Below are 18018 nucleotides of genomic sequence, written 5' to 3'. Positions count from 1 at the left end.
GAAACCTGGTTTAATATCAAGACTGACTTTAACTAGACGGTTATGAAATCAGTTATATTAACAGAGACGTGAAGATGCACAGCATAGTAGCTCTATATGTGGACAGCAATCTTATACATGAAATATTTGAAAACATGACAAAAGTGCTAAAAGACATCTTGAGTGCTTAACAGTCGAAATATACAGTATATGGAAAAAAATTAATTGTTAGTTACATATATTGGGTCTTTTTTCTGAGGATTTTAATATTTAATACTTTATGCAGTCTGAGCCTTTTTGTTAGGTCAAATTATAAGACCTATGAGGATCACATCTAATAGTGCAACATTAATAGATGATATATTTACTAATTTAATACATAACAGTTCAATAACTGGATTATTAGTTTATGATACTTGAGATCACTTTACCTGTTTTTGTTGCTTGTGAACATGAAAGATAAGAGCGAGAGCAATTCATGTTTTAAAAGAATAAGGACTGAATCCATAAACACGTTTAAAATTAATTATCTAAACAATCTGGGTGTCAGTATTGAAAGAAAATGACATGGATAACGCATATAATAATTTTCTAAATATTTTAAAATCATTATAGGACAATAACTGTCCTAACAAAAAGAGTAAATGATCAAGTCACACCGTCATGGGACATCTACACACACACACACACACAAACCCCGTCCATCATTGAAACTTCAGAACTAAATAATAAAATTACATCATCAGGGGATGGCCACACACACACACACTCACACACACTCACACACACACACACACACACACGCGCACCCCAGCACGCACCACACACGCATGCACCCCCCCCAACACACACACACACACACACATTCTGTCCAACATCAACACTTCAGGACACAATAGTCAAGTTAAACCAATCATTAGAAGACAGCAACACACTCACACACACATTCTGTCCAACATTAACACTTCAGGACACAATAGTCAAGTTAAACCAATCATTAGAAGACAGCAACACATTCACACACACACTCTGTCCAACATTAACACTTCAGGACACAGTAGTCAAGTTAAACCAATCATTAGAAGACAGCAACACACTCACACACACATTCTGTCCATCATTGAAACTTCAGTACTAAATAATAAAATTACATAGTCAGGGGACGGCCACACACACACACATCCACACACACATGCCCACCCCCGCACGCACATCCCCTCCCACACACGCACGCACGCACACACATTCTGTCCAACATGGACACTTTCTGACACAATGATCAAGTTTCACCCAACATCATGGGACAGCCACACATTCACACACACATTCTGTCCAACATGGGCACTTCAGGGGTCAATGATAAATTTACACCGTTAGGAGACAGCCACACACACTGACCCACATTCTGTCCAACGTGCCCAGACAGGATTCAATGATATCTGATCCTCATAGAGGACGCTGGTTGTTTTCCTCACCTTATGGATGAAACTAGGTGAGGCAAAGACTGTAGCGAGTTTAGCTTTTATTCTTTGCAATCTGTTTCCTCTTTAAAATGAAGAGTTTTTGTTAATATTATGCTGAAGATTTGGTTGTTTTTTCAAGATTGTTTGTATGTATTTAGTTTGACCCTGTTTCTTGGTGGGGTTGTTAATTGGAGCAGCCAGGATCTATAAAAACCTGCATGTTGGCCACATTGCAGGTTGGTAGGTGTGGTTGCTGCTGAGACCCAGGGCCGTTGTAAGCAGGATTGTCTATGTGTTAAATGTTGGAGAATAAACTCCAGGTTGGTCTGCACTATTTCTCTGCCTCTAGACTCCTCTGTAAACCAGCCGCTAAGGGCCGTTCTAACAGGGCCGTGCATCAAGAGATTTGAAGTCCAAACCTCCTTCCTTCAGCAAAGAGCTTTGAAGATGAAACATGGCTGGATCTTTCAGCCTGACAATGATCCTGATCAAACCACCAGGAGAGCAAAGGAGAGGCTTTGAAAGAACCAGTTTAAGGTCCTGCCTTCATCTCCAGTACTGCAGAGTTTTTCCTAAAACTGCAGATTAACATGAAATCCTCCAGAGGGCGCCACATCTGTGTCTCAAGACGGGAATTCAAACAGGAACCTTTGAAAAACAGGAAGAACAGGAAATAGTTCAGAGAGAAAAACTCATCAAGAAAACACTCAGGATCATTTGTGTCACCTGCTTTCCACCAAACTACCGACTCAGGACAGACTGAAGGCGACCAGAGAGAAAACTGAGGAACCAGACGCTGGAACACAGACTGCTGCTGGAGGAAAACCAAGGAAACCAAAGTGAAAGTAAGAGAATAAAGTTTCTGCAGGAGGGAAACTGACTTCCTGGTTTAACTTTCTGTCTGCTGTGTTTTCAGCTTCACTCAGAGACAAAATGGCTTCCAGGTTAGAGGAGGATCTCTGCTGTCCGGTCTGTCAGGACGTCTTTAAGGATCCGGTTGTTCTGTCATGTAGCCACAGCTTCTGTAAGGAGTGTCTGAAGAACTGGTTTACAGAGAAACCAGTAAAAGAGTGTCCAGTTTGTAAGAGGAGATCTTCAAAAGAAAATCCACCTTTAGATCTAGCTCTGAAGAATCTGTGTGAGTCTTTCTTACAGCAGAGAGAGCAGAGAGCTTCAGAGGATCTCTGCTCTCTGCACTCTGAGAAACTCAAACTCTTCTGTCTGGACCATCAGCAGCCAGTGTGTCTCGTCTGCAGAGATTCAGAAAAACACAACAACCACAGATTCAGACCCATCGATGAAGCTGCTCAGCAACACAAGAAGAAACTTCAGGAAACTCTGGAGCCTTTAAAGAAGAAGCTGGAGCTCAGGAAGAAAGTTCAGAAGAAGTTTGATCAGACAGCAGAACACCTGAAGGTCCAGGCCCGACACACAGAGAGGCAGATAATGGAGCAGTTTAAGCAGCTTTATCAGTTTCTAGCAGAGGAAGAGGAGGCCAGGCTGGCTGCACTGAGGGAGGAAGAGGAGCAGAAGAGAGGGATGATGAAGGAGAAGATGGAGGCTCTGAGCAGAGAGATAGCAGCTCTTTCAGACACAGTCAGAGCCACAGAGGAGGAGCTGAGAGCTGAAGACATCTCATTCCTGCACAACTACAAGGCTGCAGTGGAAAGAGTCCAGCGCTGCCCCCTGCTGGAGGATCCACAGCTGCCCTCAGGAGCTCTGATAGACCAGGCCAAACATCTGGGCAACCTGGCCTTCAACATCTGGAGCAACATGGAGAACATGGTGACCTACACTCCTCTGGTTCTGGACCCAAACACAGCTGGTAAAAAACTCCATCTGTCTGAAGTTCTGACCAGTTTGACTGTAGGAGATAAACAGCAGCTTCCTGATAATCCAGAGAGATTTGATTATTATTGGTCTGTTGTGAGTTCTGATGGTTTTAACTCAGGGAACCACAGCTGGGATGTTGATGTTGGAGGCAATGACATATGGAGACTTGGTGTGATAGAAGAGTCTGTTAAGAGGAAGGGAGGACTAAAGTCTGGATGGTTGTATATATGGTTCAATGAAGATGTATACTCAGCACATTCTCCACCAGCTCCTTCCACTCGTCTCTCAGTCCAGAATCTCCAGAGGATCAGAGTGAATCTGGACTGGGACAGAGGAAAACTGTCCTTCTCTGATCTGGATACTAACACACACATACACACCTTCACACACACCTTCACTGACAAGATGTTTCCATATTTCAACACGTATGAAACAGTAAAGATTCTACCGATGAAGATCTCAGTGATCAAACAGCAGCTCTGATGATCTCAGCATGAAGAACAAAAAGTCCAAATCAAACATTATTGATCAGATGATTGATTGATTTTATGAAATTCATTTTTAAAATATGTTTTTAGTCCGGAAACTGGAGATGATCTGATCATCTGGGGACTTTTTCATTTCTTTATGTTTTCCACTGTAATGTTTTAAATGTTGTTTAATATTTACAACAAATTGATGTAAATAAATTACTAGCAGATGATTGAAAGCTTAATAAATGTATTAGTAGCTAATAAGACTGTATTTTGTTTTTCAACACCACCATAATCTTGCAATGAGTCCATGAACTTTTGCTGTTTTCTTTTTATTCATAAAGGATTAGAAAACTAAAACAATTTTACCATCACAACATGGTTCCAACCATCTACACTGCACTGCTTGACTGGTAAACAAAATAAAGGAACACAACAATGCAAGATTAGCAGAATTAGCAACAACATAAATTTATTATTTCAACTTCACCCTCTGGTCAGAAATCCAAAACATAATTTCTTTCATTTTGTCTGCTACATTATTATTTGTTCCAATGAGCTGCTTTCAATCCAAACTTTTAGTTATTTTATGTTTTTCTTCATTTAGGAAGAATTTCATGTAAATATGTCAGCTTTCTCTTGAGAACAAATGATCATATTTCATGAATGTCTCTTTTTAATCTGAAACAGCAAAACTAAAACCAGTAGAAACAGATAAAGTTATCAGGTTTGTTGGGATTAATGGCTTTGTGCACCTGCAGCTAAAAATCCTTCTAACATCAAAATGTGATGTTCGAAGTTTCTGCTTGACTTAACATCAATACAGTGATGATTACAGTGGTGATTATTTGTTATTTTAACCTATTACAGATAATCTACAATAAAAGTCTGGCCATATGTAAACCTGTATTAGTTTACTACAGATTACTGCAATTATTTACCACTAATATTTGTAAAAATTAAAAGTTTTCTAACGTGAATAATGGGACAAAGGCTCAGAGGAACCAGGAAGTGGACCACAGTGCATGGCATTCTGGGTAAATATAACCAAAAACAAACATGCTAACTAAGATTAGAGGGAGAAATATTACCAAAATCAATAGAAATCTTGAAACTGCTTCTGTTAGCTGTAAACAGTTTTTTAATTTTTTTAAACACAATCAGTAAAATAAAACAATTTTCGATGATATTTTAATGCTCTTTATTTTAAACATATTACCATTACATTTTATCCAACAACTGGTCTCAGAGTTTTTAGTTTATTTCTTCAATCAGAACTAAAAAAATAATGGAAAACTGGACACTGGTGATTAGAAGCACTTTTAAATAGAAAATAAACAGTTTGTGAGAAAAATATTTACAAAATCACGGATGCAGTACAGATCTATGTATTTCATCCTCCACTAGATGGAGCTAATGGTCCTATATCAATCAAATTCAGGAAGAGCCAATCATCCTTTCACATCATGTCACAATTTTCCAAAACTTTTTCTTTAGTTATGGATAAAACATGAACACCTCTATCAAACACATTTGATTACACTGAATATTATCCATTCACAGGACCCTGAATTCCCCTGTTAGCAGATCAGCACACGGAGAGACCCTGTGACTACCTTATAACAATATCAGCTCTAAATTAGGGAAAGATGTTCTTAATTTGTCAAAAAATACTCCTCTGTATGTCTTAAAACATATAAACATTTACAGCTGCATGTATTTACAATTATGTTATATATTTCATAAAACGCGAGCTTAACCAAGAGCAAAGAAGATTTCCTACCTCTTCTCATGCAACCAAGCACCAACAGAGGGTAGCACAATACTGACATCATAACAGACACTCACTTAAAGTAACAGTACATGTATTAGTGTTTACCAAAATACATAATAGGGAATTCTTAGAATATAACAAAAAATAGGATTCTTCAGTGTGAATCAGGATCTGGTGAAATTTCAAACATTTTGATAATAAAAATAAAAGCACATTTTCTAAAGTTGTTACACCTGCTCAGAGAAAATAACCTAAAACCAGTTCATTAAACAACACTTAGGCCAGCTGGGATTAATGCTGCAGAGCAAATGATGAAAAAAATAGAAAAATCCTTTATTGTCCCTCAGTGGAGAAATTCAGGTTTACCAGCTAGCAAAATATCATACCCAGGTTAGAAGAAGTGTGAAAGAGAGTAGAGTAGTTTGAGAAATTTAGAAGATTTGTAAATATTTTTTAGACTTTAAGTGAAATTAATAAAAATGTGCAAAAAAACAGCAGAGTTGTAGAGCCTATCCTTCTTCCTGGAAGAAGGATGTGCAATAACGCTCATGTGTGCACTTTGGATACATCTCTCGATTTCCTTGTCCCAACAGTTTTTATGATGGTAACCATGGCAACGAGGTGTTTCTACAACAAAATACAGCTGATTGCCATCACAAAAGGTGAGATAAAATCTGAACTATGACCCCGAATCCAGGAGGAACTGAAAAAGAGGCTTCATGTAGGCAGAACAGAGAGAGAAGAAGGAAATTCAAACCGTCTCTTCTGACCAAACACAGATTTAAAGAGGAACAGCAAAAGCAAATGAGGTGGATTAGCAGTGCTTGGTGTCATCCAGGACATGATACAGCGAAACATCGTCTCTGATATTTAGAGCCTCAAGACTTTACATCCAACAGGAAAAAGATCAGAGAGAAAAAACTGATTGAGAAAACACTCAGGATCACCTTCATCACCGACTGACAGAACAAGGAGAACAGAGAGCTGAGGAACCAGACGCTGGAACACAGACTGCTGCTGGAGGAAAATCAAGGAAATCAAAGTAAAAGTAAGAGAATAAAGTTTCTGCAGGAGGAAAACTGACTTCCTGGTTTTACGTTCTGTCTGCTGTGTTTTGAGCTTCACTCAGAGACAAAATGGCTTCCATATCAGAGGAGGATCTCTGCTGTCCAGTCTGTTATAATGTCTTTAAGGATCCGGTTTTTCTGTCATGTAGCCACAGCTTCTGTAAGGAGTGTCTGAAGAACTGGTGGACAGAGAAACCATCAAGAGAGTGTCCAGTTTGTAAGAGGAGATCTTCTAAGTTTGATCCTCCCTGTAATCTGGTTCTGAAGAATCTGTGTGAGTCTTTCTTACAGCAGAGAGAGCAGAGAGCTTCAGAGGATCTCTGCTCTCTGCTCTTCTGTCTGGACCATCAGCAGCCAGTGTGTGTCGTCTGCAGAGATTCAGAAAAACACACCAACCACAGATTCAGACCCATCGATGAAGCTGCTCAGCAACACAAGAAGAAACTTCAGGAAACTCTGGAGCCTTTAAAGAAGAAGCTGGAGCTCAGGAAGAAAGTTCAGAAGAAGTTTGATCAGACAGCAGAACACCTGAAGGTCCAGGCCCGACACACAGAGCGGCAGATTATGGAGCAGTTTAAGCAGCTTCATCAGTTTCTAGCAGAGGAAGAGGAGGCCAGGCTGGCTGCACTGAGGGAGGAAGAGGAGCAGAAGAGAGGGATGATGAAGGAGAAGATGGAGGCTCTGAGCAGAGAGATAGCAGCTCTTTCAGACACAGTCAGAGCCACAGAGGAGGAGCTGAGAGCTGAAGACGTCTCATTCCTGCACAACTACAAGGCTGCAGTGGAAAGAGTCCAGCGCTGCCCCCTGCTGGAGGATCCACAGCTGCCCTCAGGAGCTCTGATAGACCAGGCCAAACATCGGGGCAACCTGGCCTTCAACATCTGGAGCAACATGGAGACCATGGTGACCTACACTCCTCTGGTTCTGGACCCAAACACAGCTGGTCCAGAACTCCATCTGTCTGAAGATCTGACCAGTTTGACTGTAGGAGAAGAACAGCAGCTTCCTGATAATCCAGAGAGATTTGATTGGTGGTCTGTTGTGAGTTCTGAGGGTTTTAACTCAGGGAATCACAGCTGGGATGTTGATGTTGGAGACAGTTCATTCTGGGATCTTGGTGTGTTAGAAGAGTCTGTTCAGAGGAAGGGAAGCATAACGTCTGGATTGTTGTGCATAGAGTTCAATGGATGTAGCTACTCAGCATGTTCTCCACCAGCTCCTTCCACTCGTCTCTCCGTCCAGAAGAATCTCCAGAGGATCAGAGTGAATCTGGACTGGGACAGAGGAAAACTGTCCTTCTCTGATCTGGATACTAACACACACATACACACCTTCACACACACCTTCAGACACACCTTCACTGACAAGATGTTTCCATATTTCTACACAAACAAAACAGTAAAGATCCTAACAATGAAAAGCTCAGCGATCAAACATGAGCTCTAATGATCTCAGCATGAACAACAAAAAGTACAAATTAAACATTATTGATCAGATGATTGGTTGGTTTTATGATGTCCTGTTTAGCTTGCTGCATTAGCAATTTTATTTCTATTATTTTAAAAGTCAATGTTTTTAATCAGGAAACTGGAGATGATATTCATCTTCCTGATTAAAACATTTGATTTGTAAAAACAAGGATTTATTATCCATGGATGTTTTCAACATCACCATCTGCACAGACATCCAATACATAATGTTTCATTTTATTTTAAGCATTATTGTTTGTACAAATGAGCCTCTTCCAATCCAAACCTTACGTTTTGTTTTGTATTTTTCTTGTTCATTTTGGAAGAACTTCATGCAAACAAATATATCAGCTGCTTCATGGGAAAAAATGACCATTCTTCATGAATGTCTGCTGTTAATCTGAAACAGCAAAAATAAAACCAATAAAAACAGATATTTACAAGTCATCTTATTATATCTGATTTCCCATTAGAAAAGTAATTATAAAATAAAGAAACCAATTAGAGGCTCCAGAATAATGAGGTTTTGGCAACAGCTTCAGTCACAAACAGGTTTTTACTCCAAAGCCAAAATCGTATTTTAGTTAATCTTTTAGATGAAGACAGTAAAATAAACCCATTAGTGTTGAAAAATTATCAGGGATCTGGTGGGTTTTAGAGACAGAAACATAATGTTCTGATTAAAATCAGATTTCCTTCTATTATTTTAAATAACTTTGTATTCTCTGTCATCAGGAAAGATCATTTTCTTTCATCAAAGAATAGATGTTTCATTTTTTCTTTAATTATGGGAGTGAAATTGTTTTAATCTGGTGCTTTGAGGTGGACTGAACCAGCAACTGCTCCAAAAGCATGAAGTGGACCACAGCGCAAGGCATGCTGGGTATATACAACCAAAACAAACAGGATAGTTTGCATTAGCGGGATTTTTTTTTTTAATCAAAACAAAAACCGCTTCTATTTTCTGGAAGCCATTATTAAATTGATCAATGGAATCACTAAAATGAAACAATTTTCAATTTTTAGAACTAAAGAAAGAAAACTGGACACTGATGATTAGAAGCACTTTAAAATAGAAGATAAAGTGGGAGTAAAATATTTACAAAATCACTGCTGCAGAACAGACCTATGTATTTTATCCTCCACTAGATGGAGCTAAAGGACCAAAATAAGACAGATTCAGGAAGAGCCAATCATCCTGTCACATCATCTCTTTCAATCAGGTCACAATTTACCAAAACTTTATTTTTATTAATGATTACAACATGAATACCTCTATCAAAAACATTTGATTACACTGAATATTAAAGTCCTGACCTGGAAAAGGATTTGGATCCAGAAAATAACTTTATCTATAATACTGTTAACAACTGTTGCTACTATTCTACTCAGCAACACAATTTGACTGTTAAAGCAAATAATACATTTTCCATTATACATTTCAACAGCAGAAGCTTATATGTGAATTTTAACAGCATCAAAGTTTGTTTAAGCCAGTTCATTCAGGATTTAAGTGTCATAACTATTTCTGAAACCTGGTTTAATATCAAGACTGACTTTAACTAGACGGTTATGAAATCAGTTATATTAACAGAGACGTGAAGACGGACAGCAGAGTAGCTCTATATGTGGACAGCAATCTTATACATGAAATATTTGAAAACATGACAAAAGTGCTAAAAGACATCTTGAGTGCTTAACAGTCGAAATATACAGTATATGGAAAAAATTAATTGTTAGTTGCATATATTGGGTCTTTTTTCTGAGGATTTTAATATTTAATACTTTATGCAGTCTGAGCCTTTTTGTTAGGTCAAATTATAAGACCTATCAGGATCACATCTAATAGTGCAATATTAATAGATAATATATTTACTAATTTAATACATAACAGTTCAATAACTGGATTATTAGTTTATGATACTAGAGATCACTTTACCTGTTTTTGTTGCTTGTGAACATGAAAGATAAGAGCGAGAGCAATTCATGTTTTAAAAGAATAAGGACTGAATCCATAAACACGTTTAAAATTAATTATCTAAACAATCTGGGTGTCAGTATTGAAAGAAAATGACATGGATAACGCATATAATAATTTTCTAAATATTTTTAAATCATTATAGGACAATAACTGTCCTAACAAAAAGAGTAAATGATCAAGTCACACCGTCATGGGACATCTACACACACACACAAACCCCGTCCATCACTGAAACTTTAGAACTAAATAATAAAATTACATCATCAGGGGATGGCCACACACACACACACACACACACACACACACACACCCACGCACCCCAGCGTGCACCACACATGCATGCACCCCCCCCCAACACACACACACACACATTCTGTCCAACATCAACACTTCAGGACACAATAGTCAAGTTAAACCAATCATTAGAAGACAGCAACACACTCACACACACATACTGTCCAACATTAACACTTCAGGACACAATAGTCAAGTTAAACCAATCATTAGAAGACAGCCACACATTCACACACACACTCTGTCCAACATCAACACTTCAGGACACAATAGTCAAGTTAAACCAATCATTAGAAGACAGCAACACATTCACACACACATACTGTCCAACATTAACACTTCAGGACACAATAGTCAAGTTAAACCAATCATTAGAAGACAGCAACACACTCACACACACATTCTGTTCATCATTGAAACTTCAGTACTAAATAATAAAATTACATAGTCAGGGGACGGCCACACACACACACACCCACACACACACACATGCCCACCCCCGCACGCACATCCTCTCCCACACACGCACGCACACACATTCTGCCCAACATGGACACTTTCTGACACAATGATCAAGTTTCACCCAAAATCATGGGACAGCCACACATTCACACACACATTCTGTCCAACATGGGCACTTCAGGGCTCAATGATAAATTTACACCGTTAGGAGACAGCCACACACACTGACCCACATTCTGTCCAACGTGCCCAGACAGGATTCAATGATATCTGATCCTCATAGAGGACGCTGGTTGTTTTCCTCACCTTATGGCTGAAACCAGGTGAGGCAAAGACTGTAGAGAGTTTAGCTTTTATTCTTTGCAATCTGTTTCCTCTCTAAAGGGCAGTCTGATCAGCTTCAGTCTGTTTATGTATGACTGCCAGCAGTCATACATAAACATGTTTATGTAAGTGTCAGCATGTGCTTGTAAGCAGGTAAAAGAAGCTAAAAGAGATGGAGGAAAAGACAGAATCTACAACAGTACTGAAGGATATGATGCAGGGTTTAAATGCACAGATATAACCACACATATTTAACAGGGAGACATTCGGATTAAATAATTAGTGTGGTACCGTTCTGACCCTGGACAGGTTGCCAGTCTATAATTTACCAAGATATTCAAATAAAGGAATCCGGCAGTCTTAGGAAAGTTTTCATCATTCATCAATTTTTTAAAATCCTACGTACAACTGTTAAGCGCTACTCAAACCTTGTCACTTAAAGAAGGATTTCCGAATATATTTACTAACTTCTATTGTTGGGAAAGTTATTATCTAAATTCATTTAAATTATGAGTTTTTCTGAAAGGTTATGTTTTCATATTATTATTCTTTCATGTTTTTTTTTACTAGGCTCCTTTTCTTTCTGTGGTACATTATTAACTGTTCTTTGGATGTTTGATTGGAGGTAAGAAATGTTTACACACTCTTCCTGTTTTATCAGAGATATAGGAAACAATGCCACGTCAATAGTCATGCGCAGATTTAAAGAAAAGAGCTTGTATTTAAATGTTGTGTAATCAGTTAGGTCACGTTGCAGCTGTTTAGAGCTACAATGTTCAAGTGATTAGGTCATACTCTGTTTCAACAAAAGTTAGTTGAGGACTGAGAGCTGAAGTTGATCCCAGACAGTGTTTGACTATGGTTCTCTGTGTCTGGCTTCTCTTCCCTCTTATGCAGAAGAGTAATTTGTGTTTTTGGTCGATTCCTTGCAGATTGGGAGCCAAAATAGACCCAACTGCTATGATTTTGTAAACATGACGGTAGCGGTTTTTGAAAGTTAACACTGACATAAATGTCTAGATGCGCTGTAGCATGAAAACCTGATGAGCACTGTTCTGACAATCTGTGCCATCTTGGGGTGAGATCCAGGGAAGTCCGGAAAAGTCTAGAATAGTCCCCCTCTAAAAAGAATCATTGAAGAAACGAATGCTTTTAAATATCAATATGAAAAGGTAAAAGAAACAAAAAACGAAATAAATCTGCCATTTATCTCAGAAAAACATAAGGATTAATTTTTAAGTTCTACCATTATTAGAACAATGGTTCAGTCCAAAGTGTGGGAGCCTGCCAGAGCTGCTGGAGTCAGGAGTTACATGTTAACTGTTAGCATTTTGTTTAGTTTCATTGCACAACAGGAAGAAACAAATTAACAATAAAAATCAGAAAACAGTCCTCATGAATAAAAGCAAATACAACAGCAAACATTCAGACACAAAAACCCAATGAAAACAACCAAAGAAAAACAAAAAATGGCAAAACAAAAAAAACCAATCAATCAGACCATACACAGTGACATCTTCGTTATTTCATTACTTTGACGGACTCATGATTAGTTGATTACCTCACAAAACTTGAGATAAAATCTGAACTATGACCCCAAATCCAGGAGGAGTTGAAAAAGAGGCTTCATGTAGGCAGAGCAGAGAGAGGAAGAGAAAGTTTAAACCGTCTCTTCTGACCAATTGCTGCTGGATTAGCAGCACTTGGTGTCATCCAGGACATGATACAGCGAAACATCGTCTCTGATATTTAGAGCCTCAAGACTTTAAATCCAACAGGAAAAGGATCAGAGAGAAAAAACTGATTGAGAAAACACTCAGGATCACCTTCGTCACCGACTGACAGAACAAGGAGAACAGAGAGCCGAGGAACCAGACGCTGGAACACAGACTGCTGCTGGAGGAAAAACAAAGAAATCAAAGTAAAAGTAAGAGAATAAAGTTTCTGCAGGAGGGAAACTGACTTCCTGGTTTAACTTTCTGTCTGTTGTGTTTTCAGCTTCACTCAGAGACAAAATGGCTTCCAAGTTAGAGGAGGATCTCTGCTGTTCAGTCTGTTATAACATCTTTAAGGATCCGGTTCTTCTGTCATGTAGCCACAGCTTCTGTAAGGAGTGTCTGAAGAACTGGTGGAGAGAGAAACCAGTAAGAGAGTGTCCAGTTTGTAAGGCGATATTGTTCACCAGTGATCCTCCCTGTAATCTGGCTCTGAAGAATCTCTGTGAGTCTTTCTTACAGCAGAGAGAGCAGAGAGCTTCAGAGGATCTCTGCTCTCTGCACTCTGAGAAACTCAAACTCTTCTGTCTGGACCATCAGCAGCCAGTGTGTCTCGTCTGCAGAGATTCAGAAAAACACACCAAGCACAGATTCAGACCCATCGATGAAGCTGCTCAGCAACACAAGAAGAAACTTCAGGAAACTCTGGAGCCTTTAAAGAAGAAGCTGGAGCTCAGGAAGAAAGTTCAGGAGGAGTTTGATCAGACAGCAGAACACCTGAAGGTCCGGGCCCGACACACAGAGAGGCAGATAATGGAGCAGTTTAAGCAGCTTCATCAGTTTCTAGCAGAGGAAGAGGAGGCCAGGCTGGCTGCACTGAGGGAGGAAGAGGAGCAGAAGAGAGGGATGATGAAGGAGAAGATGGAGGCTCTGAGCAGAGAGATAGCAGCTCTTTCAGACACAGTCAGAGCCACAGAGGAGGAGCTGAGAGCTGAAGACGTCTCATTCCTGCACAACTACAAGGCTGCAGTGGAAAGAGTCCAGCGCTGCCCCCTGCTGGAGGATCCACAGCTGCCCTCAGGAGCTCTGATAGACCAGGCCAAACATCTGGGCAACCTGGCCTTCAACATCTGGAGCAAAATGGAGACCATGGTGACCTACACTCCTCTGGTTCTGGACCCAAACACGGCTCGTCCAAGACTCCATCTGTCTGAAGATCTGACCAGTGTTAGAATAGGAAAGAAACAGCAGCTTCCTGATAATCCAGAGAGATTTGATTACTGGTGGTCTGTTCTGAGTTCTGATGGTTTTAACTCAGGGAATCACAGCTGGGATGTTGATGTTGGAGACAGTGACATATGGAGACTTGGTGTGATAGAAGAGTCTGTTAAGAGGAAGGGAAGCACAGAGTCTGGATTGTTGGTTATGCAGTTCAGTGAAGGTAAATTCTCAGCATATTCTCCATCAGCTCCTTTCACTCATCATTCAGTCCAGAAGAATCTCCAGAGGATCAGAGTGAATCTGGACTGGGACAGAGGAAAACTGTCCTTCTCTGATCTGGATACTAACAAACGCATACACACCTTCACACACACCTTCACTGACAAGATGTTTCCATACTTTGGCACTGATAAAACAGTAAAGATTTTACCGATGAAGATCTCAGTGATCAAACAGCAGCTCTGATGATCTCAGCACGAAGAACAAAAAGTCCAAATGAAACATTATTGATCAGATAATTGATTGGTTTTATGATTGATTGTATTATTTGCTGGGTTGGTAAAATTCTTCTCATTATTTTGAAACTCATTGTTTTTAATACTGAAACTGCAGATGAAATGATCGTCAATGAAATTCTTCATGACAAGGAAGAATCATTTGTTTTTTGAGACTTTTTCTAAAACCGCATGCGAAATTTTGAGACTTCATGAACTTTTGCTCTTTCTGATTTATTTATAAAAGATTAGAAAATTAAAATAACTTTACCATCACAACATGGACAGAGCCATGGACACAGCATTGCTTTATTGGTAAACAAAATAAAGCAACAAAAACAATTGATAAGCAGAATTTGCAAAAACTGATTTATTATTCCCTAGAAGTTTTCAACTTCACCATCTGGACAGAAATCCAAAATATAATGTATTTGCTTTGGTTGCTCTATTATTGTTTTAAGCAAATGAGCCGCTTCCTATCCAAACCTGGAGTCATTCTGTATTATTTTTCATTTTGGAAGAGTTTCATGTAAACAAATATATCAGCTGGTTTATGGGAACAAATGTTTGTTGTTCATGAATGTCTCTTGTTAACCTGAAACAGCAAAAATAAAACCAATAAAAACAGATAAAATGATCAAGTTTCTTTTCATTGATGCTTCAGATTAAACATCATCAGTAAATGATGCATTAATGTTTCCTCTCACTCCTTCTGATGGAAGAAGACTTGATTATAAATCCGCCATCCACAGAAGCTCTGGTTATGAAACATAAACTCAGGTTGGCCTGAAATCCCTTCATTTATGTTTTATTAAACGGTGTCAGCAGGCAAAGGGCCATCAATTAGGTTACGAATGTATTTCAGTGAAATTAGAGCCAAAATGCAGCATGTTGATGATAAAAAGAAGGTTTTTAGTTCTTGTTGGTCGTTTTTATCGTTGACTTTGTGTTTTCTGCTCTGTGTGACTCAGAACCACAGAACAAAATGCAGACATGAATGTTAAAACTTAAGACAGGTTTTTGTTGCTTTGGGCAATCCTCTTCTTAGGTTTTCTCCCAGAGCACACTGTAAAAAATGGCAGTGAAGTTCATATAAAAACTCAACAGAAAAATACTCTAAAAATGCTGTCAAACAAAAGAAACAGCTCAGGTTTCTCACAGTGTTTTATCACCCGAAATATTTCTGCCACATCAAGTATTATTCCAGTTTTTCTGTCCTCTGTGAAGGATCCTGGGAAAGAAATACTTACTTATGCACTCCTTGATACTCAGAGTGACTCCTCCTTTGTTTTAGAAGATCTTGTGAAAAACTTGACAGTTGAAACCAAACCAGTACAGCTAAAACTTAGTACCATGGTTTCTGTTGATACACCTGTTTCTAGTCAAAATGTGTTTGACTTGCAAGTTCGGAGTTTTTTCTCTGATGATTATATACGGTTGCTGCAAGCATACACGCGTGACTTCATTCCTGTTGATACATCTTGCATACCAAGTAGAAGTACAGCATTACAGTGGCCTCACCTTAAACATCTGGCTGGCAAAATGCCTGCTTTACAAGACTGTGAAGTAGGTTTACTCATTGGTTGTGACTGTCCTTCTGCTTTGGCTCCCTTGGAAGTTGTTGTTGGTGGGGAAAATGAACCTTTTGCTCAGAGGACTGCTCTTGGTTGGAGTATTATCGGGGCAGCCAATCCACATGTAGATCGGCAAGGTAACCAAAGATTTGTACATAGAGTGATGGTGAAAGAAATGCCCGCTCCATTGGCTTCTGATGTTTTAAGAGTTTTGGAGTTGGATTTCAATGAAAAGGGTCCAGAAGGAAAATGTGTTTCCCAAGATGACATTCGGTTTATACAACTTCTGAGTGAAAATATTACACAGAAAGATGATGGACATTTGGAGATGCCCCTTCCATTTAAAACACCCTGCCGTCCTGTGTTGCCAAATAATAAGAGGCTGGCTATTGTTCATTTACAACATCTAAAGAGAAGGTTAAAAAGAAATGATCAGTTCAACAATCATTATAAAACATTTATGGAGTCAATCATTAGCTGTGGTGATGCTGAACTAGCTCCTGAGACAAACATCAATGATGGTTGTGTGTGGTACTTACCTCATCATGGGGTGTATCATTCAAAGAAACCAGATAAGTTAAGAGTAGTGTTTGACTGCTCAGCTAAATTTCATGGTACCTCTTTGAATCAATCAATCAATCAATCAAATTTTATTTGTATAGCACATTTCAGCAGCAAGACATTTCAAAGTGCTTTACATCATTACAAACACAGAAACACAATGCAATATAGAATCAATAATCAAAACAAAGCATTAAGTCAAGTTCCATCCATAAATTTGTAATTGATTACATTTCAAATATAATTCTAAACAGGTGGGTTTTTAGTTGAGATTTAAAAGAAGTCAGTGTTTCAGCTGTTTTACAGTTTTCTGGAAGTTTGTTCCAAATTTGTGGTGCATAGATGCTGAAAGCTGCTTCTCCTCGTTTGGTTCTGGTTCTGGGGATGCAGAGCAGACCAGAACCAGAAGACCTGAGAGGTCTGGAAGGTTGATACAACAACAGCAGATCTTTAATGTATTGTGGTGCTAAGCCGTTCAGTGATTTATAAACTAACAACAGTATTTTAAAGTCTATTCTTTGAGCTACAGGGAGCCAGTGGAGGGACTTTAAAACTGGTGTTATGTGCTCTATCTTCCTGGTTTTAGTGAGAACGCGAGCAGCAGCATTCTGGATCAGCTGCAGCTGTTTGATTGATTTGTTGGACAGACTTGTGAAGACGCTGTTGCAATAATCAATACGACTGAAGATGAACGCATGGATGAGTTTCTCTAGATCTGGCTGAGACATTAGTCCTTTAATCCTGGAAATGTTCTTCAGGTGATAGAAGGCCGACTTTGTAACTGTCTTTATGTGGCTCTGGAGGTTCAGGTCAGATGACACTTTGTTGACTGGTCCAGATTTGATTAACTCTTTAATTGGAATCCTTCTGCGTTTCAGAAAAGAAGCTGTTGATATTATTTGTGACATTGAAAGGATGTTCCACCAGTTTTATGTTTCATCAAAGCATCGTTGTTACCTCAGGTTTCTATGGTAGGAGCAAGAAGATTTGGAGAGCGAGCCTAAAGAATTTCAGATGAAAGTCCACCTTTTTGGTGCTGCCTCCTCTCCAGGCTGTGCTAATTTTGGTCTAAAATATTTGGCACATCAGCAGAGATCAAAGTTTCCATCTGCAGCAGCATTTGTGGAGAATAATTTTTATGTTGATGATGGATTAATAAGTGTCCCTACAACTAATGATGCCACCACACTAATAACTGAAGCACAGAAACTGTGCAAAGAAGGTGGTTTGAGACTCCACAAATGTAATTCCAATAGGTCTGAAGTTCTAGATTGTGTGAATCCATCTGAGAGAGCCACAAGTGTGGTTTCTGCTGATCTCAAGCCTGATTTAGC

At 39.0% G+C, this 18018-nt stretch overlaps 3 protein-coding genes and 1 long non-coding RNA gene across 5 annotated transcripts in view; all 4 read left to right on the top strand.

Moving 5' to 3' along the window:
• LOC114149750 (protein NLRC5-like) overlaps window positions 1–18018 on the top strand; it is a 1536511-nt gene that overhangs the window by 713917 nt on the left and 804576 nt on the right. The window lies entirely within an intron of this gene.
• Window positions 2126–3826, top strand: LOC114149785 (tripartite motif-containing protein 35-like). Of its 2 annotated transcripts, none has more exons than XM_028025893.1 (2): window positions 2126–2281; window positions 2359–3826. In XM_028025893.1, exon 2 carries the CDS (start codon window positions 2376–2378, stop codon window positions 3756–3758), a length of 1383 nt encoding a protein of 460 aa, XP_027881694.1. In that variant the 5' UTR covers window positions 2126–2281; window positions 2359–2375; the 3' UTR covers window positions 3759–3826. The 2 variants fall into 2 exon arrangements, with proteins under 2 accessions (XP_027881694.1, XP_027881693.1); XM_028025892.1 differs by having other exon boundaries at window positions 2126–2287.
• LOC114149854 (uncharacterized) lies at window positions 6696–7887 on the top strand. Its single transcript, XR_003596620.1, has 3 exons — window positions 6696–6706; window positions 6755–6756; window positions 7783–7887. It is a non-coding gene; the product is annotated as an uncharacterized LOC114149854 (long non-coding RNA).
• On the top strand, window positions 13120–14535 carry LOC114149784 (nuclear factor 7, brain-like). The gene has a single exon (XM_028025891.1). The coding sequence runs from the start codon at window positions 13135–13137 to the stop codon at window positions 14518–14520; it is 1386 nt and encodes a 461-aa protein (XP_027881692.1). The 5' UTR covers window positions 13120–13134; the 3' UTR covers window positions 14521–14535.

This window comes from Xiphophorus couchianus, chromosome 8 (genome assembly GCF_001444195.1).
Source record: "Xiphophorus couchianus chromosome 8, X_couchianus-1.0, whole genome shotgun sequence".
In the NCBI taxonomy this organism is placed as follows: Eukaryota; Metazoa; Chordata; class Actinopteri; order Cyprinodontiformes; family Poeciliidae; genus Xiphophorus; species Xiphophorus couchianus.
Note: the sequence above shows the minus strand (reverse complement) of the source record. Positions and strands in the feature narration are given on the sequence as shown.

Excerpts from the sequence above, each read along its gene's own strand:
- LOC114149785 (XM_028025893.1), top strand. The coding sequence starts at position 2,376 with ATGGCTTCCAGGTTAGAGGAGGATCTCTGCTGTCCGGTCTGTCAGGAC.
- LOC114149784 (XM_028025891.1), top strand. The coding sequence starts at position 13,135 with ATGGCTTCCAAGTTAGAGGAGGATCTCTGCTGTTCAGTCTGTTATAAC.